The 19,169-nt window shown below is 45.7% G+C and overlaps 7 protein-coding genes across 7 annotated transcripts; 5 read left to right on the plus strand and 2 right to left on the minus strand.

The window, feature by feature from the left end:
• Positions 1-1,245: 1,245 nt before the first annotated feature.
• Positions 1,246-2,135, minus strand: F5891DRAFT_987406 (uncharacterized protein; the record flags this gene model as incomplete). Its single annotated transcript, XM_041377898.1, has 2 exons — positions 1,246-2,047; positions 2,113-2,135. The coding sequence occupies 2 exons, from the start codon at positions 2,133-2,135 to the stop codon at positions 1,246-1,248; spliced, it is 825 nt and encodes a 274-aa protein (XP_041217457.1).
• A 5,527-nt stretch (positions 2,136-7,662) lies between these two features.
• Positions 7,663-8,855, plus strand: F5891DRAFT_141040 (uncharacterized protein). Its single transcript, XM_041370634.1, has 5 exons — positions 7,663-7,925; positions 7,980-8,180; positions 8,228-8,285; positions 8,417-8,506; positions 8,558-8,855. The coding sequence occupies exons 1-5, from the start codon at positions 7,734-7,736 to the stop codon at positions 8,638-8,640; spliced, it is 624 nt and encodes a 207-aa protein (XP_041217458.1). The 5' UTR covers positions 7,663-7,733; the 3' UTR covers positions 8,641-8,855.
• A 465-nt stretch (positions 8,856-9,320) lies between these two features.
• Positions 9,321-10,284, plus strand: F5891DRAFT_1073598 (uncharacterized protein; the record flags this gene model as incomplete). Its single annotated transcript, XM_041363344.1, has 5 exons — positions 9,321-9,450; positions 9,505-9,705; positions 9,754-9,844; positions 9,899-10,022; positions 10,071-10,284. Coding segments are annotated over exons 1-5 (621 nt in total), but the record flags the coding sequence as incomplete, so codon positions are not given.
• A 1,231-nt stretch (positions 10,285-11,515) lies between these two features.
• Positions 11,516-12,948, plus strand: F5891DRAFT_1214782 (uncharacterized protein; the record flags this gene model as incomplete). Its single annotated transcript, XM_041369285.1, has 4 exons — positions 11,516-11,601; positions 11,850-11,912; positions 12,198-12,318; positions 12,373-12,948. The coding sequence occupies 4 exons, from the start codon at positions 11,516-11,518 to the stop codon at positions 12,946-12,948; spliced, it is 846 nt and encodes a 281-aa protein (XP_041217460.1).
• Positions 12,938-13,559, plus strand: F5891DRAFT_1214787 (uncharacterized protein; the record flags this gene model as incomplete). The annotated part of the gene is made up of 3 exons (XM_041369286.1): positions 12,938-13,018; positions 13,074-13,150; positions 13,203-13,559. Coding segments are annotated over exons 1-3 (492 nt in total), but the record flags the coding sequence as incomplete, so codon positions are not given.
• A 40-nt stretch (positions 13,560-13,599) lies between these two features.
• F5891DRAFT_987409 (uncharacterized protein) lies at positions 13,600-16,065 on the minus strand (the record flags this gene model as incomplete). Its single annotated transcript, XM_041377899.1, has 9 exons — positions 13,600-14,211; positions 14,264-14,704; positions 14,768-15,181; positions 15,235-15,363; positions 15,411-15,455; positions 15,505-15,627; positions 15,752-15,808; positions 15,857-15,898; positions 15,937-16,065. 9 exons carry the CDS (start codon positions 16,063-16,065, stop codon positions 13,600-13,602), a joined length of 1,992 nt encoding a protein of 663 aa, XP_041217462.1.
• Positions 16,066-17,818: 1,753 nt separating this feature from the next.
• F5891DRAFT_933271 (WD40-repeat-containing domain protein) lies at positions 17,819-18,978 on the plus strand (the record flags this gene model as incomplete). Its single annotated transcript, XM_041374000.1, has 6 exons — positions 17,819-17,912; positions 17,989-18,179; positions 18,239-18,377; positions 18,431-18,557; positions 18,608-18,667; positions 18,717-18,978. Coding segments are annotated over 6 exons (873 nt in total), but the record flags the coding sequence as incomplete, so codon positions are not given.
• Between the last annotated feature and the right edge of the window lie 191 nt (positions 18,979-19,169).

Genomic DNA, 19,169 nt, shown 5'->3' on the forward strand with positions numbered 1-19,169 from the left:
TTGAAGATGTAAGATGATATCATGTGCATCAGTCACCTCCTCAGATCCATCTCCAGGAAGGATTGCAGCAATTTCATTGGCAGTGGGCAGGTTGTACCTTCGACCATCTGTGCCCTGCTGGAAGTGAATCCGTATGTGAACTTCTGTGTGCTGCTCTGGCGGGTTTTCATACATGACTTGATAGGCTTGCTTGTAAAGGGGGGCATAAGGGTGGTGTCTGAACAGCATGTCATGAAGGACTCTGAGACGGTTGCGATCAAGATTCTCATTTCCAGGACGGTTGGTGCGAAAATCGGTGGCTTCTTCGGTGTCGTATATATAAAGTTGAGCGTAAGAAGGCTGAAGACCTTCTGGAGGCATGAGACTGCCCATGAGATGGTGAAGAGCACCATGAATACGAAAGGCATTAGGGCCAGACCCTTGAAGAGCTCGGTCCTCAATGTCGACACCAATAGATGTAAATGCAAGAGAACTGTTGTACTGTCTGATCTTGGAGACAAATCTTCGGTCTGTATATGCCTCCAGCAACTCAGGTGGCCATTCTGGTAAGGGCGGAAGGCTGACTTGGCCCTGCAAGCAGCACATACCGAAGCGTGGATTACGTAGAGAGGAGTTGGAGAGCCTTTCGGATGCAAAGTGCTTGGCATGACAGTTACGACACTCTACATTAAGAGGACCAAGAGTGTTGCGGTCAATTGGTTCACTGTAAGGTCGGGCTCCATCAGGAATATGAACTACCTGATTGACATGCTGGTCATCCTCTGCCTCACGCTGCTGGCGGCATTCCTGCTGCTGGGTTCTTATTTGTTCTTCATCGTCAGCATGCTGCTCCTGAGATGCTGGATCATCGTATTCATGGAAAGCCTCTTCAAGACGCTCATCCTGTTCACGAATCCTTTGTTCCCGCTGGCATTGAGCCTCCTCTTCCTGTTGATGTACCCGCTGAGCATCCTGCAGTTCTCTATTGTGCTGGTCCTCTTGTTGTTGAGCTGCTCGAAGACGATCCTGATTCTGTCTGTTGTGAAGCTCCTCTTCCTGCTGCTGCAATTGAGCCTTTCTCTGGATTCTCTCAACTTCTTGTTGCTGCAAGTGAAGAGCCTCTTGCTGCTGCCATAGAGCTAATCTTTGAATCCTCTCGGCTTCTTGCTGCTGTAGGTGAAGAGCCTCCTGCTGCTGCAATAGAGCCTGTCTTTGGATCCTTTCAGCTTCTTGCTGCTGCAGGTGAAGAGCCTCCTCCTGCTGTAATTAAGCCTGTCTGTGGACCCTCTCAGCCTCTTGTTGCTGTAATTGTAGCTGCACTTGATTTTGACAGAATTCCTCCTGTGCTTGCCTTTGAAGCAAGTCATCTCTAATGCGCTCATGTTCTCTTTGCACTGCATTGATATGATCTTGAAACTGAATATTGAACTGATGATAATCAGGTCCAGGTAGTGCAGGTATAGGTGGAGCATGATTAGGCACAAAGTAGCAGAGGGGATCATCAAAGTTGTGAGGACCAACAGCACCCTCATAATGAATAGGGCCATTCACAGGAGGAGCAGGAGGAGCAGGTTGAACATGTGGATTATGAATTGGAAGTATGTGTGGAGGCTGCACTCCAGCTGCCATGAGTTCTGCCTGTGCCTGCTGTCTTATCTCATCTCTGTCCTGTTGCTGACGAATATTACGTCGACGGCGTCTATCATTATGAGCTGCATTCATTTGCTCATTCAAGCGTGCATTATAATCCACTGGAGGATGATGATGAGCACGCTGCACCTGCGCAATTGCATTTCGTGGCAAGCCAGGATACTGCTCGACTGGTAGCGGTTGATATCGAAAGTAGGGAGGAGGTTGCTCCACAAAAGGTTGTGGAACAGGCCCTGCTTGGGGCTCATTAGCCGGCACAAAATTAGGCTGGGGTACAGGAGGCGGAGGCCTATTCTGATTATCATGGGCAGCATGGCGACGATTGCGCCTCGTAGGAGATGTCATCTGGAGTTGATTGAGTCTATCGCGTTCACGTTGTGAGTGACGGTCGCGTTCAGGTGTTATTTGATCTTGATTTCTAAATGGCACGTGCAGACATTAGCATCATGCACCTTATGCATAGCAATAATATCAGCAACTCACAGAATAGGTATATGTCCATCCATGGTTGTTAAATTCAAATGGTTGTTTAGCAAGTGCAAAATTTGCCTGAACTCATCAATAAGTCATTTCTATCATCATTGATAAGAAATAACACCCACCAAAAGTGTATCACACTTTATTACACTTGGCTGCAGGGAAAGGCAATTTAACTCGAGAATTCTATTCAAAAGCAGTAGGAAAAGTGAGTTGTTTGTCCGTTGCGTTCCCACGGCGCAGTAGGCGTGAGGATTACTGTCCACTATATTGTGTTTGGCAGTATTTTCGGACTTGTAAAAATTTCACTCAATTTGTTTGTTTACACTCTTCTTACTTAGTCTTATTATCTTAGTCTTATAGTCTTAGTCTTAGTCTTACTTTTAACGAGCCCACGCGAGATTCCAAAAAGAGCTTTAAGCGAGGTAAGCGAAAACCATGTGGCTTTAAGCGAATCTAAGCGTATCTAAGCATATCTACGCGGCATAAGCGCAAACCACGCGAGCGCGCAAACATTTCCAAAATGTTTCTCCCTTTCTTCTTAAGACTAGTCCACACCCGTTCTGCCTTCAGCACAGGTTGCAAAAAAAGAGCGCGAAGTGCTCTTTTTAAGCTCCCTGGCCTCAGCTTCATTCTAATAATTCTGAAGGCTCCTGATGAGCATTGTTCCTTTGGCTTCCTGGCCTCAGGCTGCATCCTAATAAATTGTGCATTTTGAATAATTTTGAAAATACATTTATGAGCATTTCAACAAAAAACTAAAAGTAAAATATACCACACCATGTAAAAGTACATAGTACATAAGATCAGTCAGTTCTACATTCTTTGAGCAGGATGTTGACAAATGTAAAATACAATCTACTACACAACATAAAATCACAAAATATGTAACAGTATCATTGAATGTATTTATTTTCCCATTTTTCCCTGCCTCCCATCTCCTGTCTCCCATCTAGGGATCAGCAGGGGTATGGGAAACCCTTGAGGGTAGAGGTAGGGGTTTGGATCTGAAGACCCTTATACCCCTGGGAATATATCCCCAAATTGATTACCATAGGGGTGATGGATACATATAAAATTTTGAAGTTGTACATTTGCCTTCAAATGGTAATATATATATGTGATTGGAAAAAGTGTTACCCTGGGGTATACCCACGGTATCTATCTCTGGTACCCTTCAAAAACCCACACCCAAAGCCTGAGGGTAAGGGTGTCACCTCAGATACCCCAGGGTAGTGATGTCTCAGCTCCAAGCTGCATTTTTCAGAAAATGAGCATAACATGCTGAATAAAATTCCTAAATTCATGAAGATATTTATGGACATAGATTGAGCCAAAAGCCAAGAGGCATCTAAGGGGAATTCGTACTGTGATGCATCATTGTCTTGCTATGAAGCAGCTCAGCAAATGGCTCAAAATTCAAGCCATTTGCTGAGCTTCTTCATAGCAAGACAATGATGCATCACAGTACGAATTCCCCTTAGATGCCTCTCGGCTTTTGGCTCAATCTATGTCCATAAATATCTTCATGAATTTAGGAATTTTATTCAGCATGTTATGCTCATTTTCTGAAAAATGCAGCTTGGAGCTGAGACATCACTACCCCAGGGTATACCCATGCTAATCCCGTCTCCCGTCTCCCGTCTCCCGTCTCCTGTCTCCCGTCTCCCGTCTCCTGTCTCCTGTCTCCCAGTATCCCAGTATCCCATTTTTCCATCCTCCCATCCTCCCATCTCCTGTTCTCCCATTTCCCATTCTCCCTGTTTCCTGTTCCCAATTTTCTGTCCTCCCATTCTCCAGTTTTTGAGTTTCTATTTGAGTTTCTATATTATCAATGTTTCCTTTTGATTTATTTTTTCACAACCTTTTGTCATTCATTTCCTGTCACCACATGTATTTGTTGTTCCATTTTAGTTTTATTATTTACTGTATGTATGTACCCTAAACAATTACAATAGGGAGAATCCTGCATAGTGTGCTGCTGTAATGGGCAACGGCAGTTCAGTCGGCGCTCAAAAACACATGACAAAGCCACGCGAGTTTCCAAAAAGAGCTTTAAGCGAGGTAAGCAAAAACCATGTGGCTTTAAGCGAATCTAAGTGTATCTAAGCGTATCTACGCGGCATAAGCGCAAACCACGTGAGCGCCCGTGCGTTCCCGAAAACTGTTCTCCCTTTCTTCTTAAGACGAGCTCATGTGGTTTTCGTTTAGATACGCTTAGATTCGCCTAAGGCCACATGGTTTTCGCTTACCTCGCTTGAACTTCTATGAGCTCATGCCCGTTGTGCCTTCGGCACAAATCGAAGGAGCGCTACGCGCTCCTTCAGGGGAGGAAAATGAGTGTTGTTCCTTCATCACAGGAAGCCAAGGAGGGCTATGCCCTCCTTTGGCTTCCTGGCCTCAGGCTGCATCCTAATAAATTGTGCATTTTGAATGATTTTGAAATATATTTATGAGCAGCTTTTCAAAAAAACTCAAAGTACAATCTATCACACCACATAAAAGTACATAGTACTACATACAATCAGTCAGTGCTATGTTCTTTGAGCAGGATTTTGACCAATATAAAAATACAAAATATGTAACAGTATCATTGAATGTATTTGTTTTCCCATTTTTCCCTGCTTCCCATCTAGGGATCAGCAGGGGTATGGGAAACCCTTGAGGGTAGGGGTAGGGGTTTGGATCTGAAGACCCCTGTACCCCTGGGAATATACCTCCAAATTGATTACCATAGGAGTGATGGATCAGTAATAAAATTTTGAAGTTGTACATGTGCCTTCAAATGGTAATATATGTGATTGGAAAAAATGTTACCATGGGGTATACCCATGCTAATCCCTACTCCCTACTCCCTACTCCCTACTCCCTACTTCCTACTCCTGTCTCCTGTCTCCCGTCTCCTGTCTCCCATCTCCTGTCTCCCATCTCCCATCTCTGTTCTCTCAGTCTCCCATCTCCTGTCTCCTGTTCTCCCATTTCCCCATTTTCCTGTCATCACATTCTCTGGTTTTTGAGTCTACATTGTCTTTGTCTCCTTTTTTTATTTGAATCTTATCTCCTGTCACCACATTTGTTATCTCCCTGTCTGTAATTGTATCATATGTTGTTCCATTTATGTACATATACAGTCACTACTAATAATTGCAGTAGGCAAAACACTCAAATCCTGTTGTCCCCCTGCTCAAACACATTATTTAATGCCATGTACACATACAGTTACCAATGTTGTTGCGCAACATTCCCAATGGGTGATGTTGTTTGAGTCGCCGCTCGAAATATACATGAAAACCACGCAAGTTTCCAAATCGAGGTTAAGCGAGGTAAGCGAAAACCACATGGCCTTTAGCGAAATAGGCAAAAGCCACGCGAGCGCCCGAGCATTTCCGAAACCGTCGTACTTTACTTCTTAGATTCACGTTGCGAGTGACGGTCGCGTTCGGGTGTTATTTGATCTTGATTTCTAAATAGTACGTGCAGACATTAGCATCATGCACCTTATGCATAGCAATATATCAGCAACTCACAGAATAGGTATATATCCATCCATGGTTGTTAAATTCAAACGGTTGTTTAGCGAGTGCAAATTTTGCCTGAATTCATCAATAAGTCATTTCTATCATCATTGATAAGAAATGAAACCCACAAAAAGTGTATATATCACACTTGATTAAACTTGGCTGCAGGGGAAGGCAATTTAGCTCGAGAACGCTATTCAAAAGCAGCAGCCAAGTTGTGTAATGATTTGTGTAACCAAAAGTGTAATCAAATTTCTATTATTGCTTTTGTTATTCTCGATGCCTTTCCCCCATGAGAGGAAAAGTCAGTTGTTTGTCCGTGTTGTACACGCAGCGCAGTAAGCGTGAGGATCACTGTCCACTATATCGCGTTTGGCAGTATTTTCGGACTCGGCAAAAATTTCTCTCAAATTGGATTTTTTTCGTTTCAACTCTTACTTAGTCTTAGTCTTAGTTTTAGCGAGCTCACACGAGAAAACCACGCGAGTTTCCAAATAGAAGTTCAAGCGAGGTAAGCGAAAACCATGTGGCCTTAGGCGAATCTAAGCGTATCTAAGCGTATCTAAGCGTATCTAAGAACACGAGTTCTGCACGCAGTGATCTAGTGTTCTGATCCGGGTCGTTCTTGCAAAGTTTGCTTCTGGTCTGTGGAATAGTACTAGTCCACACCCGTTCTGCCTTCGGCACAGGTCGCAAAAAAAGAGCGCTTCGCGCTCTTTTTAAGCTCCCTGGCCTCAGCTTCATCCCAATAATTCAGAAGGCTCCTGATGAGCATTGTTCCTTCGTCACAGGAAGCCAAGGAGGGTTGCACCCTCTTTTGACTTCAGGCTGCATCCTAATAAATTGTACATTTTGGACACTTTTGAAATACATTTATGAGTAGCTTTTTTGAAAAAACTCAAAGTACAATCTATCACACCACATAAAAGTACATTTACAATATGTAAGGATGAAACATTTGATCCTGTGGAACCAATTTGCATGACTTTCCTGCCTGTGCTGGGCCTTCATACAGATTTGTTCACACACAGTCAGCTTTACACTGCACTATTGAGTGTGCAATGTCAAAGAGACATTCAGGCACTATTTCCTACAGAGGCCGAGGAGAAGACTATGGCAAACATAGTATACAGACACACAATGTTTGAAGGTGATTGGTACTCTTGTAGTACATAAGATCAGTCTGTTCCCTATGTTCTTTGAGCAGGATTTTGACAAATGTAAAAATACAAAATATGTAACAGTATCATTGAATGTATTTATTTTCCCATTTTTCCCTGCCTCCCATCTCCCACTGTGCCCCATGTCCTCCCGTTTCCCGTCTCCCGTCTCCCGTCTCCCGTCTCCCGTCTCCCGTATCCCGTCTCCCGTCTCCCGTCTCCCGTCTCCCGTCTCCCGTCTCCCGTCTCCCGTCTCCCGTCTCCCGTCTCCCGTCTCCCGTCTCCCGTCTCCCGTCTCCCGTCTCCCGTCTCCCGTCTCCTGTCCTCTGGTTCTCTGGTTCTCCCAGTTTCCCATTCCCATTTTCCTGTCCTCCCATTTTCCAGTTTTTGAGTTTCTAAGTGATCTTTTTCTCCCTTTTTTATTTTTTTTTCATAACCTTCTGTCATTCATCTCCCAATCTCTTTTATCTCATATTTGTTTTCCCCCTGTCTGTCATTGTATTATATGTTGTTCCATTATTTGCTCTATGTATACTACCATAACAATTACAGTAGGAAAAACACTCAAATCTAATCACACATCTCCCTTGCCCTGCTCAAACACATATTTTTTCATTATTTAATGCCATGTACACGTACAGTTACCAAGGTCGTGCTAAGTTCCCAAAGGGCGACGCTATTTGAGTCGGCGTTCGAAAACACGTGACAAAACCACGCGAGCTGCCAAATCGAGGTTAAGCGAGGTAAGCGAAAACCACATGGCCTTTGGCGAAATACGCGAAATACGCGCAAACCACGCGAGCGCGCGAAAGTTCCCGAAACCGTTCTACTTTACTTCTTAGAATACTGTGCATAAACGTTATACTAATAATATATAGTCTTATGGGTGCCCTCTTCTGGATGCCAGCTTTCAAAAGCAGCTCTAGTCATTCCCACCACGACGACGGCCATGCCTGTAAACTCCTCCCCTGAAACCGGCTATCAAGCTCCCAATAATTCTATCCTGAGGCTGGCGTTCAAAATCTTGTGCGTTATTGCGGTCTCTCGGGAGTCTCTCGACCATTGGGAAGATACAAAGAAAAAAGAATGGAAGGACCATGTCTCAATAATGGTCAATCAATTTCAGAACACAAATATCACTGTATGTTTGATATGATCCGATGTTTATGGCTAGTGTTCAAAAACTGGACTTCAGGCCGGGCTCGTACTCGCAACTGCTACTCTATTCCTGTCGTCCGTGCCTCCTATCGAGCATTTGATGGCTTATAACTTTTCAATCTCGTACATCTTCGCTATGGTTTCATTCGGTGCCGCATTGCTCAGCGTGATATCCGGATCTGCTGTGCTTGTTATCTATGAAACTAGCACCGCTCACAAAGACATGGAAACCCTCAAAGTGAGTCTGTTTGTCTGGACTGACCCACAATCTGACACACGGCACAGCGCATGCCACGACACCAAGTCATCGCGCTGCTGCTATGGTTGGCATACCCCTCAGTCTGTCTGTCAATCGCTTCTTGCTGTTTGTTTGTGTGTGAGTGAGGCACTAGATGTTGTTTAGATATGCTGACGAGTATGGCGTTTGCTTTGGTCCACAGCTATCTTTATCGCTTGCTTTTGGTCTGGCAATAGTGCTGTCAACACCATCACCACCTTGGCTTGTTTGGCCTTCCTTTCAAACGGAGGCCTTACGCTCTACATTTTCAGCGTTGTGGGCGAAAAGTAACTTTGTAGCACTCTTGTTGGATTCGCCAGTCTAATTATACTTTACAGGCGGGTCGATGATCAAAAAAACCTCACCCACACAAGTTGCTGACAGGCATCATGCCAGTATAGGTGCATGTCTTCGGCTCTGACAGGGATGACTGGGCATGATAATTGTTATAGACCACTCAGGGTTTGGATGCTTCGGGTTGTACGTATCGGTCCGTGGAGTAGCAGCATCGCTTTCTCGAAGAAATTGCCATGTCTCCTTAACCTAGTATCCATATGCCACACCACCTCCTGATCGCCCATGCGAAACTGTCTACACAGCAAGTACGTTGTAAAATAGATATTCCTCGCAGTGTGCACAGGATAGGACAACGTTGCTGTCCAGCCACTCAATTTCGACAGACAAGGACGCCACAATGATCCTGGGTCAAGATCGCTTTTTTAGGAAGTTTTGGTGGATTCTTATATGAAAGCGGTGATATCGCAGACTTCCAAGTAGCGCTCAAGCGAGATTCTCATTGGTGGATTCGAGCTCAGCGCTCAGCATTCATGTACATTGTCATGTACTCAGCATGGTCACTGATCCTGCAGATCGGTTTCCCGATGCATTCTTGCAAGCATTGCCCCCGAATCTGGAACCACGGACATGTGCAAGTATAAGGGTCGTCCTGTACGTCCATTCAATAACGTCTCAACTCCACAACTTGAACACTCACATTATGAGCTCTACCATTGATGAAACGATGTCTAATGATACTTCAAGTCGCTCAGCCTCTCAAGTCCTGAAAAACTTTGCGCCTCCCACTCATCCTATTCTGAAGTCAGCGTTCAAAATCATGTGCGTTGCTGCAGTCTCTCGGACGTCCCTCGAACACTGGAGAGACACAAATAACGAAGAATGGAAAGAACATGTCTCAGTGATGGTCAATCGCTTCCAGAACTCAAACGTCACTGTGTGTTTGATACGATCTGGTCGTTGTCACTAACATTAAACAATTGGAATTTAGGCTGGGCTGGTACTCGCAACTACTGCTTTGCTCCTGACGACGAGCTCTCCTGTAACTAGCTTGATGGTTCTTGACACTGCAGCCTCCTATGTCTTCGCCATGATTGCATTTAGTGCTGCATTGCTCAGTGTAATATCGGGAGCTGCGGTCGTGGTCATCTATCAAACTAGCACTGTTCATAAAGACATGGAACACCTCAGAGTGAGCTCTCTTTATTTGGGGTGTTGCATGGTTTGACGCTTGCTGCAGGACATGTCACGATGCCAAATTATCTGCCTGTTGTTGTGGTTGGCACACCCCTCAATTTGTCTGGCAGTCGCCGCTTGCTGTTTGTTTGTGTGTGAGTTAGCAGAAGTGTTCCTGTCGATGATGCATGAGATTTTCTTTGGTGTAGCTCTCTTTATCGCTTGCTTCTGCTCTGGAAATGTCCCGGTCCAAGTCATAACAGCCACAGGTTGTTTGGCCTTCGTTTTCAATGGACTCCTTACGCTCCACGTTTTCAATTGCGTGCCCGAACCGTAAGCGAATCACACCCTTGTTTCGACCTGTCTCAATTCGTTTTGTAGGGATGCCGCACAAACCCTAGACTTAGTACAGACTGGTTACGAGTCTACAAAAACCCGCCGACGACCCGGGTGGAATGCGTTCTGCGTGCATTGAAGATGTATGATGACTTGGTTTGGTATAGATCAAGGTTTGGATGACACGGCTAGTACGATATGTTAGCTAGTAGACTCGCAATTCGATCGTCTTTTGCCATTGGCATAGTCTCAGTATGCGGGCCCACGTTATGAATCCACTCATACTACTAGACTTAAATGAGCAAAAATTGCAGCCTTTCAACTTACTGCAATCGGAATTTTCAAAATGCAGGCCATAGTAGTAATTAATGTCGTGCAAGTTGGTGATTCGTGACACGAGGGTTTGTTTGACCTGGTGTGCGGTCATCTCTGCTCGGATCCTACTCATGTGAGTTGTGGGCGGTATACCGTACAGCTCTCCTTATCGCTTTACGAATATATCCTTATATATGCCATTGAAGATCTTGTCTCGCGGAGTCTTTAAGACGCTCATCTGTGGGCAGGCCACGGTAGGCTTAGCAAGGGATCCCCCGGGGCAAGTCCTTGAGGCTGTTTTGTAGACGCCAGCACTGCCCCTGCCAGCCTGCCACCGATAGCCAAGATTAATATGAGTTAACATGAGCTGAACATGATGGAAGGACAGGATGTTCCCAAAGTCGAGCGCTGCCACTGGTGCCAAGCTCCTCCGAACGGAAATGCATATTAGAACTCCCCGTGTATTTGATGGTGCGTTCGGAAGATCCACGATAAATCAACATTCCACATGCATAGTCAATCGACGTTCTCCGCGACTTCGTGTTCTATATCAACCCTGTCACATTTGCCACGACTTTCTATTGATCGTCGGTTGATCGCGAGATTTTGTTCACCCCTGCAGCCGATGAGGTGCGTGGTTACCGACCCTTACTGTGGTACTTTTCATAGGAACTGTTCCGAAAGCCCCTTTACGTTTCCAGATGAATGATCCATCCAGGCCAGGGGACTCACTAGAACGCACACCATGAGCGCTTGAGCATGACTATATCATCACTGAAAACCGGATAACACTGCGGGCAAAGTCGAAAAGGTAAGGCCGTTCAGATGAAGATCAAACGGGGTGGGAATGTAATACAACATATGGATAGGTGGCGCAGTAGATGCGGCGCAGAAATTTTAAAAGGGAGAGGAATCCTCGACGACGACAAAGTGTAAAATATCAAGGTTAACACTATCCCACTAGTTTGAGACCATTTATTTTAGATTCTAAATCATATAGGAAGGCTTGCCATTCTTCGTCTGAACTCAAAGACGTGACGCCACGGGTCGGGATCCCAATTGATGCGCAAAATGTTAAATCACTGCAAGATCATTGAAACCCAATCCGGACGGCCGTGATTTTATGTGGCAAACACATTGTAGCTCCTCTATACACGCAATCTCAATTTTAAACCATGTCCGCATGTATGGCCAGCTCATGGCCAGCTCGATTTTTAACACTTTGTTCGTCAGGCAACGGGGTTAGGGATATACATGGGATGTAAAACTTTCGTTCCAAGGTCGCCACTGCAGCCGCAGAATACTGATGTCACATTTCCTCAGACTTTGTGTTTTATAGTTCGGGCTTCTCTTTTTCTCGTTTGCCCGCTCATGTGATTCGAATGAATATTCGCTGCTCTGGCGCTGCAGCGCAGCTCAGCGTCAGCGTCAGCGCTCATATCAACTCGCCATCAGCACTATCAGCTCGCCACAATAGCGCCGTTCACAGTAAAATCGCCTCTGATACAGGAAACTTACAAAGCGCCTCGATGACATTATCCAGGAGTCTTCAGCACTCAAGTCACATCCTTTGTTCGTCAGGCAACGGGGTTAGGGATATACATGGGATGTAAAACTTTCGTTCCAAGGTCACCACTGCAGCCGCAGAATACTGATGTCACATTTCCTCAGACTTTGTGTTTTATAGTTCGGGCTTCTCTTTTTCTCGTTTGCCCGCTCATGTGATTCGAATGAATATTCGCTGCTCTGGCGCTGCAGCGCAGCTCAGCGTCAGCGTCAGCGCTCATATCAACTCGCCATCAGCACTATCAGCTCGCCACAATAGCGCCGTTCACAGTAAAATCGCCTCTGATACAGGAAACTTACAAAGCGCCTCGATGACATTATCCAGGAGTCTTCAGCACTCAAGTCACATCTCGTTCAGCAACTCAAAAATCTCAGCAACGCAGTTCCCGAGCTAGTCAACTTTGATATCTCTGTTAGTGTTTTCGCTCCCCTTTCTGAGGAAGACTACTTATTTGTATAACTGTAGCTCGCCCAACAAGTAATTCCACACCTTAGCGACGCCCGTAGTGCCAAGGCTCCGTTTCAGCTTGCAACAGTGTTGTCGTACGCCAGGCAGACTGCAACGTCCACTGTCGCCAAGGACATGAAACCTGGGACCTCCTGCTTCGAGGCGGTTGGTGAAGCTATTGCCCAGTTATCAGCGGAGTGCAACAAGTTACTCCCTTTGGCAATGGAACCTGAGAACGTGTTCAAGAGTAGGCTTCTTTTAGCTTTGATATTCGTCAAATATCATGCTAACGATGGCCAAGTCTCTGGCACACCACCGTGGGTCCTACGAATTGAGGAGATCAGAGCCAGAATGACTACCAATGTCGAAGCCGAGCAGAAAGCCGCACAGCTGCAGGAGGAAATACAAGGACTTTCACGGAGTCTCAAGACGAAAGACCAAGTGATACAGAAGTCAGAGGTGAAGATCGAGCACATGGAACGGCGCATGGAAGCAGTCAAGGAGCAAGTGGATACCATTGGAGATCTTGACATCGAGCTCTCGAAAGCGCGCAAGCAGGAACATGCATACAAAGAGGCAATGGAACAACTTTAGGCAGACCTGGATATGTTCGAGCAAGATAATGCGAAACTGAAGGCGTTGGTTGCGGGTTCGGAGCGACAAGGTATGTTTCTTTATATTGGGGTCAATTGCACGGTCTGATAACTTGCCGTGTCCAGCTGCTAGCACACAACCTGTCGATTCAGAGAATGTCCCCATGGAGGGTAATGTGGAGACACCGCACCTTCTGGAGCAGGTCCGTGCAGGTCTAGACCCATCTCATCATCGTTGTTCTGACTCTCACATAGATCAAGGCTCTTCGTGGCACCGTCCGCTTCTTGCGCACAGAAAACTCGTATCTCAAGGGACAGGACCTACTCAAGGAAATACAAGCACTACCACATCTCCCAGAACATATCAGTCGCGTACGTACACCTCCGCTGGACCCCTCAGGACAATCCGACACAGATGAATCCGATACAGAGCTTCCGCCCGCTCCTCCTACCATTCGCTCGCTCGCCACAGAAACTAAGGTTCTCTACCGGGACATCATCAAATTCTCTTCATCGCCTCGTGTTGTTGATCTATCCGCTCTTCATGCAAAGAGAGCAGAAAGTGATTGTAAAGGTGGGAAGATGTGGATGCGGAGGAAGGATAGCCCTGCTCAGATGTATATTGCCACAGTATTATTCAAGCATACAGTATCTAACTGTCTGAATTTGAAGGGCCTTCTCCGCAGTCTCCATCAACCTGCATCCTTCGCTGGCCAAATGGATCCGATGGGTCCGGAACACAATAATCTCCATGACCAGTCTGAGGTGCACCTTCGACTTCCAACTGTCCGCCATTGCAAAAATCCCAGTCCCAGTCTTTGATGTCTAACCGCAGCTTTGCTTCTAGTGGGAGTGAATTGTACCATACTGGATTGTAGCAATTTCGAGGAAGGCTGGGAGGTGCTGCGACTGACGGATTTGTCTTGTTTGAGTGAAGTCTAGTGCGCGGTACATTTCCACACCGTCGTCGGCTGGCTCTGGAAGACGCGAAGTTGACTCCCGAAGACCTTAAGTCATCAACACGGTCGTCAATACGATACATCAGCGAGCGGAATGCGGTGCCCCGCCAAATTGGCTCGATGCGTCTGTATCCAATGTGCTTCGCACGCCTAGGAGCCTTCTGCAAATATGCAGGTTCCTGGTCTGGTTCACTCTCAGATTCGTCGGAACTACACCCTGCGCTCCCTGCTTCCTGTAAGAGAGCCATATGTGGTGTAAATGGGCCACCATCAAGTGCACAAGCTTTCAATCGCTCTGCATAAAGCTGAAATGGACATCAGTGTGAGTATAAATATTGGAGTGAACGGATCACGTACTCGATTTTTCCTTGACTGCCTTGCACTTTTCTTTAGCTCCAACTGCTTCTTATCTTTAAGCTCCTCCATGGACATTCCGTTCTTGACCTTCTCTATATCCTTATAATAGTCTCGGATGGTTTTGAAATGCGAATAGAATGCATCTTTCACGGCTTTTCGAGTAAAGTATCGTTCAGGAATTTTAGAATCGCTGTACCAACCAAATTTGGTAGTTTTCTCGATGAAGTCGAGGGCAAATACAAGGATGGCATCGATGTTGAATTTGGTGCTTCGATGGCGCATCAGATCAAGACGAAAGTTGTCTGCAGTAATCTGGATGCGGCCGGGAGTATTTGAGATGTACGCAAAGTTCTCATCTTCAGTGATGCTACAGTTACTCGAAGTCAACAGTCTATAATCACTGACTCTCAGAAGATGATGCGCATGCTGGCGGATACATGCCTATGACAGCCGGACGTTAGTAACCATAGTCTCCAATATGAATCGAATTTAGTACCAACTAACCTTGAAAGCGTTATAAGTCACCTTGCTATGATCAGTGGGAGCATCTACGCAATCGTCCTTAGGATCAGGAACAAAACCAGCGCGCTTCTTTTTTTTAACCTTTGACTTTGCGTAATGCTCGCAGGATAAATTCCTCTGTTGTTCCTGGGTCCGCATGCAAATCTGACGGATTTCCTTAACGTCGTCTTCAATCCTCTTCGCGATGGCTGACTGGTGGCCTTCCAGCGTCGAAGTCACATGCGAGAAGCCTGTAGAAAACCATGACATAATAGAAGCCATGGCCTCTGGCGGGAATTGTTGATTTTGCGTGATCGGCTGGGACACAGGGTTGCTTTGAACAGTCGGCGCAGGTCCGGCAGGCGGCGGTGGCGGCAAGTTTGGTAATCTGGGTAAAGTAGAAAAGGTGGCCGAGTTCTTTGAAAGACATTGTCAGTTCAGCAATAATGAGAAGAACCTGCGAGACGTACTGGAGGTGATATATGAGGATCTGATAGTGGCGAAGAAATGTCAATTGCCTTTTGTTTTCCTTTGGATTGGCATGACTGCTGAGACGACTCGCCCAATCCAGAGCCTGATTGCTTTTCGATACCAGAGGGCTAAAAGAAAATCAATTCTAATCGCCTGAAGTATATAAAAGACATACAGTAGAGTGCGTCTGCGTCGTATCGCTGTGTTTATCCAATAGCTCCTGTGGAGCTGCATCAAAGTCTATTCTACCACCATAAAACAATGATCACCTGTAAAGATGTAGTAGAACGATTCAAGCCCTCAGGGGGAGCTCGAATAGTACGGTTGGAGCACGTAGAGGATTGTGAACCCCGGCGCTCAGGGGGGTTGCGCTCAGTCACAGGTGTCTTGATCTGTGATATTGATGGCGATCTACGGCTCGTTGAACTGATCGATGCTGATGAGTTTCTGCGTGCACTCTGCAAGCCCCAGGTCGGGCTGAATGAACATGTCCTTTGCATAAATAACACTACGTACCTCCTTAACAAGGGCCTCCAAGAGTCTGAGCTGAGACTCCTCAGGCGATGACGCTATCTGTAATCATTCAAAATAACTCCAGAGAGAGCAATGTGATGAACTGACTTTTGGTGGTGCAGATTGTGGTGCAGATATACTTGTACACGTCTAAGAGAAACTCGACCAACAACCAAAATATAGTATACGTAATAGATCTTGGCATGAGCACAAATCTCAGGCTTAACGTCGCTGCAAAGGACTAAAACAACATCCCCGACACCCGGAGGCACCTGTATGCCGACCCGCGGCAAATAATTATGTGAGCACTCTCTCATGGCAATAGATTTGAAGTACTTCACGACTCCAGACAACAAATAGTGTTTAATCCTGCTTGTTATTGATCCCTTTGTTAGGTATTCAAGCTTTCGGCAAGCATCCTCAAGCGTCTTTCCTTTCTTCTGGAGATTTTAAAAGGAGACACATCTGATATGATAAACAAAAACACTCCATCATGAGCAATCAGTCTCAAGCCAGGGACACCGCTGTGGCTTCATCTCTCGATCCATATGTCAGTGATACTCCTCAGGCAATTCAGGAACAGCAATTGGAGCATATTTCATGTAAGATATTTCTATTTTATCTTGAGCTTGCTATCACTGACGTTCTACAACTAAGTGGACCAAAATTATCATAGTCTTTTGAGCCAACGATTTCAGCATGCTTCCCAGCGCGACATCCAATTTGTGAGCAAAGTCTTTGCTCTTTTCGACGAGGTAAGTTGTACAATGGCAAAAAAGCAACAACTGATTGAGACGTACTACAGCTAGATGTTCAATTTCTTGGAGCAAATCAAGTCAATGATTTCCTCCTCAAATTCATGCTTGAAGAAGTAAGTGCTAGATATTTGAATTATCAGGGCGCTGACCAGTGGGCCTTGATGCAGCTTCACGAACCACCAAAAGAAGCTGTAAAACTTGCTATTCTCATGGTTGGTGTTTCACTGGTCAGTTATCCAGTATTGAGTTATGCATCTGCTGATGTGCGGCGAAAGCTGGAAGAACGTTTCAAGCGGTATTAGAAGTTCTAGAACCAAGCTATTTAGCTACCTCCTGTTTTTCTGAGCCCTCTTTATTGTCCGCTTCACCCATTATGTTCAGAAGCTTCCGATCACACTGCTCGACATCAATACCCCAGCTATTTTTTGTTAGGAAGAAGCCTCAGGACACAGGGCGTCTTTGCGTTATTCATTCCACACTTCCTTTTACTTACATTGGAGTTGTGAGTACAAACTTACTGTGCGATTGGTCTATCATTGTCGAAAGTGTAGCAATACAATGGAATATGTTTCGAGGCGGTGTGTAAATGAAAATGTGTTGTCGATTGTGCGTGTGTGCGATCAAGATGATCAATGCGAAATGTACATGAGGCAATGGTAAGTGCACGCAAGACAGTAGTACAATATTTTGTCTTTCGAGATTCTATGTGATTGTAAGAGAATGTTACACGGTCGCAACATACATGTATAAGCTGTACTGTCGTGATGGATCATTCATTAAATGATGATGCATTGATAGCTCTAGCGCAGCAACAATAGCCTTGTAGTAGGTTATCAGCCAATCATTCAGATAAGGTTTATCAAAGATTTCACCAACCTCGTCAAAGACGTTTTTCAACCCTTTCTGTGTCAGGGCGGAGAACGCCGCATACTTGACAGCGCCAAGCTCTCTCGAAAGCCTTTCACTGTGCTCAGTCGACGCCAGTCATTGCTTCTACCTGGAGAGCTTCTCGATCACCCGAGCATCATCCTGCAAGTCGATTTGCATCCCAACAATCAGACATGGGGCACCCAGACAATGGCGGTGCAAGATTTTGAAGAGCAGAGCAAACACGGAGAAAAGAAAAGCAGAAGGCAGCAGGCTGGTTTGAGCCTGCTGGAGCGTGGCGCGAGCACTGCGTGGTGCGGAGACAAGAGAGGCCACGTGCTGCACTGCCGCTGCCGCAAAGTCCTAATTCTAACCCTACGCTCGTTCCTCGCTTCGGGGTAGAATATCAATTTGCCTGTGATCAGCCTTCCGCTGGGTGACTTCTATGAACAAATTTTATCTACAGCGCTCCCTCAGGGGCCATAAAGCTCCCATCAATTGTATGTGCTTCAGTGAAGAGGGCTACCTGGCTAGTGGAGGTGAGTATTCATTTAGGTTGGCCTGGCACATTGTTCACTATCCCTTTGAACTTTGGGGCATGATTACCTGTTGTAGGGGATGACGGACATATCATGCTGTGGTCAATGGCTGAATCATCTGAAATCCTACGCATTCGGCCAAAACAAGGCCCTATAACGGCCTTGAAGTGGGCAGTTGGTTCACTAACATCTGCTGAAAATTTCCTTTTGTCAGGTGGCGCTGATGGGACAATGCAGCTGCGAAAATTGAGTGGTGACAAGGTAAGTGTTTTCAACAGTAAGGCTTCAATATTTTGTCAAAATGAATCTGTTCCTTTGTTTGACAGCGGACAGACGTACTTTTGAGCATACAGACAGTATTCCCGGGTGCGGTGACAAGTATTGAGGTAGAGGACACTCAGGGTATAATTGCTGCGACGGGACCAGGCAGAGTCGTCCTCTTCAGACTTGCCATAGGAAAACTTGGTAAATCATGCTATAGTTTTTGTCACCCAGCTGCAGACTTAGCATTGGTTTAGAGCCCTTGCAGTGTTTATTGGCGGATCCACCATTCTCCCAGGACCCAAGACCAGCGCTTGTCATTTCAACGCATTTCTTCCAGAAAGGCAAGAGCATTCTTGCCTCCTACCTCGATTCTCGTGAGATGTGAGCGCTGCATGATTTGATAACGAAGTAATGACAATGATCATTTATAGCGTGGCATGGAGCATTTCACCTTGGAAAGAGTTGTGGAGGCAAAAATTTGGTAACCGCATGTGAGCACCTTACTAGTATCTCTACGTTGTAAAGACTGAATATGAGCAGCGGTAGTTCAGCATATTCAGATTCCCTAGGCTCTCTTCTTGTGTGGAATCTTGTAGATGGAATCGATGTCTACAGGTTAACAGACAACCCGACCTGCCATCTGTTACTCATACAGACACTCCGTATAAAGATCAGGCGTAATCGGATTTGTGATGTGCAATTTGATCACACTGGGGAATTTGCCATCAGTGGCAGCGATAATGGGGAATTGCACTTGTGGAACATTGACAGCGGCCAGTTGGATCAAGCACTCTGTCATGGCAGGGGTAAGAATCAGTCAAATGAGCCCCTACGTGATCATTGATTTAGTATGCACCTCGCAGAACTTTCTGCAGTGCAGACAATTGCAGTCAGTCTTGTATATTTGTTTGCTGCACGATCGTGATACATTTATTACAGTACTGTTTGGTTCAAAACGGAAAGCATTTTATTGCAAGTGCATCCTCTGAACAT

The sequence above is a fragment of the Suillus fuscotomentosus genome (genome assembly GCF_016647785.1).
Source record: "Suillus fuscotomentosus strain FC203 chromosome Unknown F5891scaffold_158, whole genome shotgun sequence".
NCBI lineage: Eukaryota > Fungi > Basidiomycota > Agaricomycetes > Boletales > Suillaceae > Suillus > Suillus fuscotomentosus.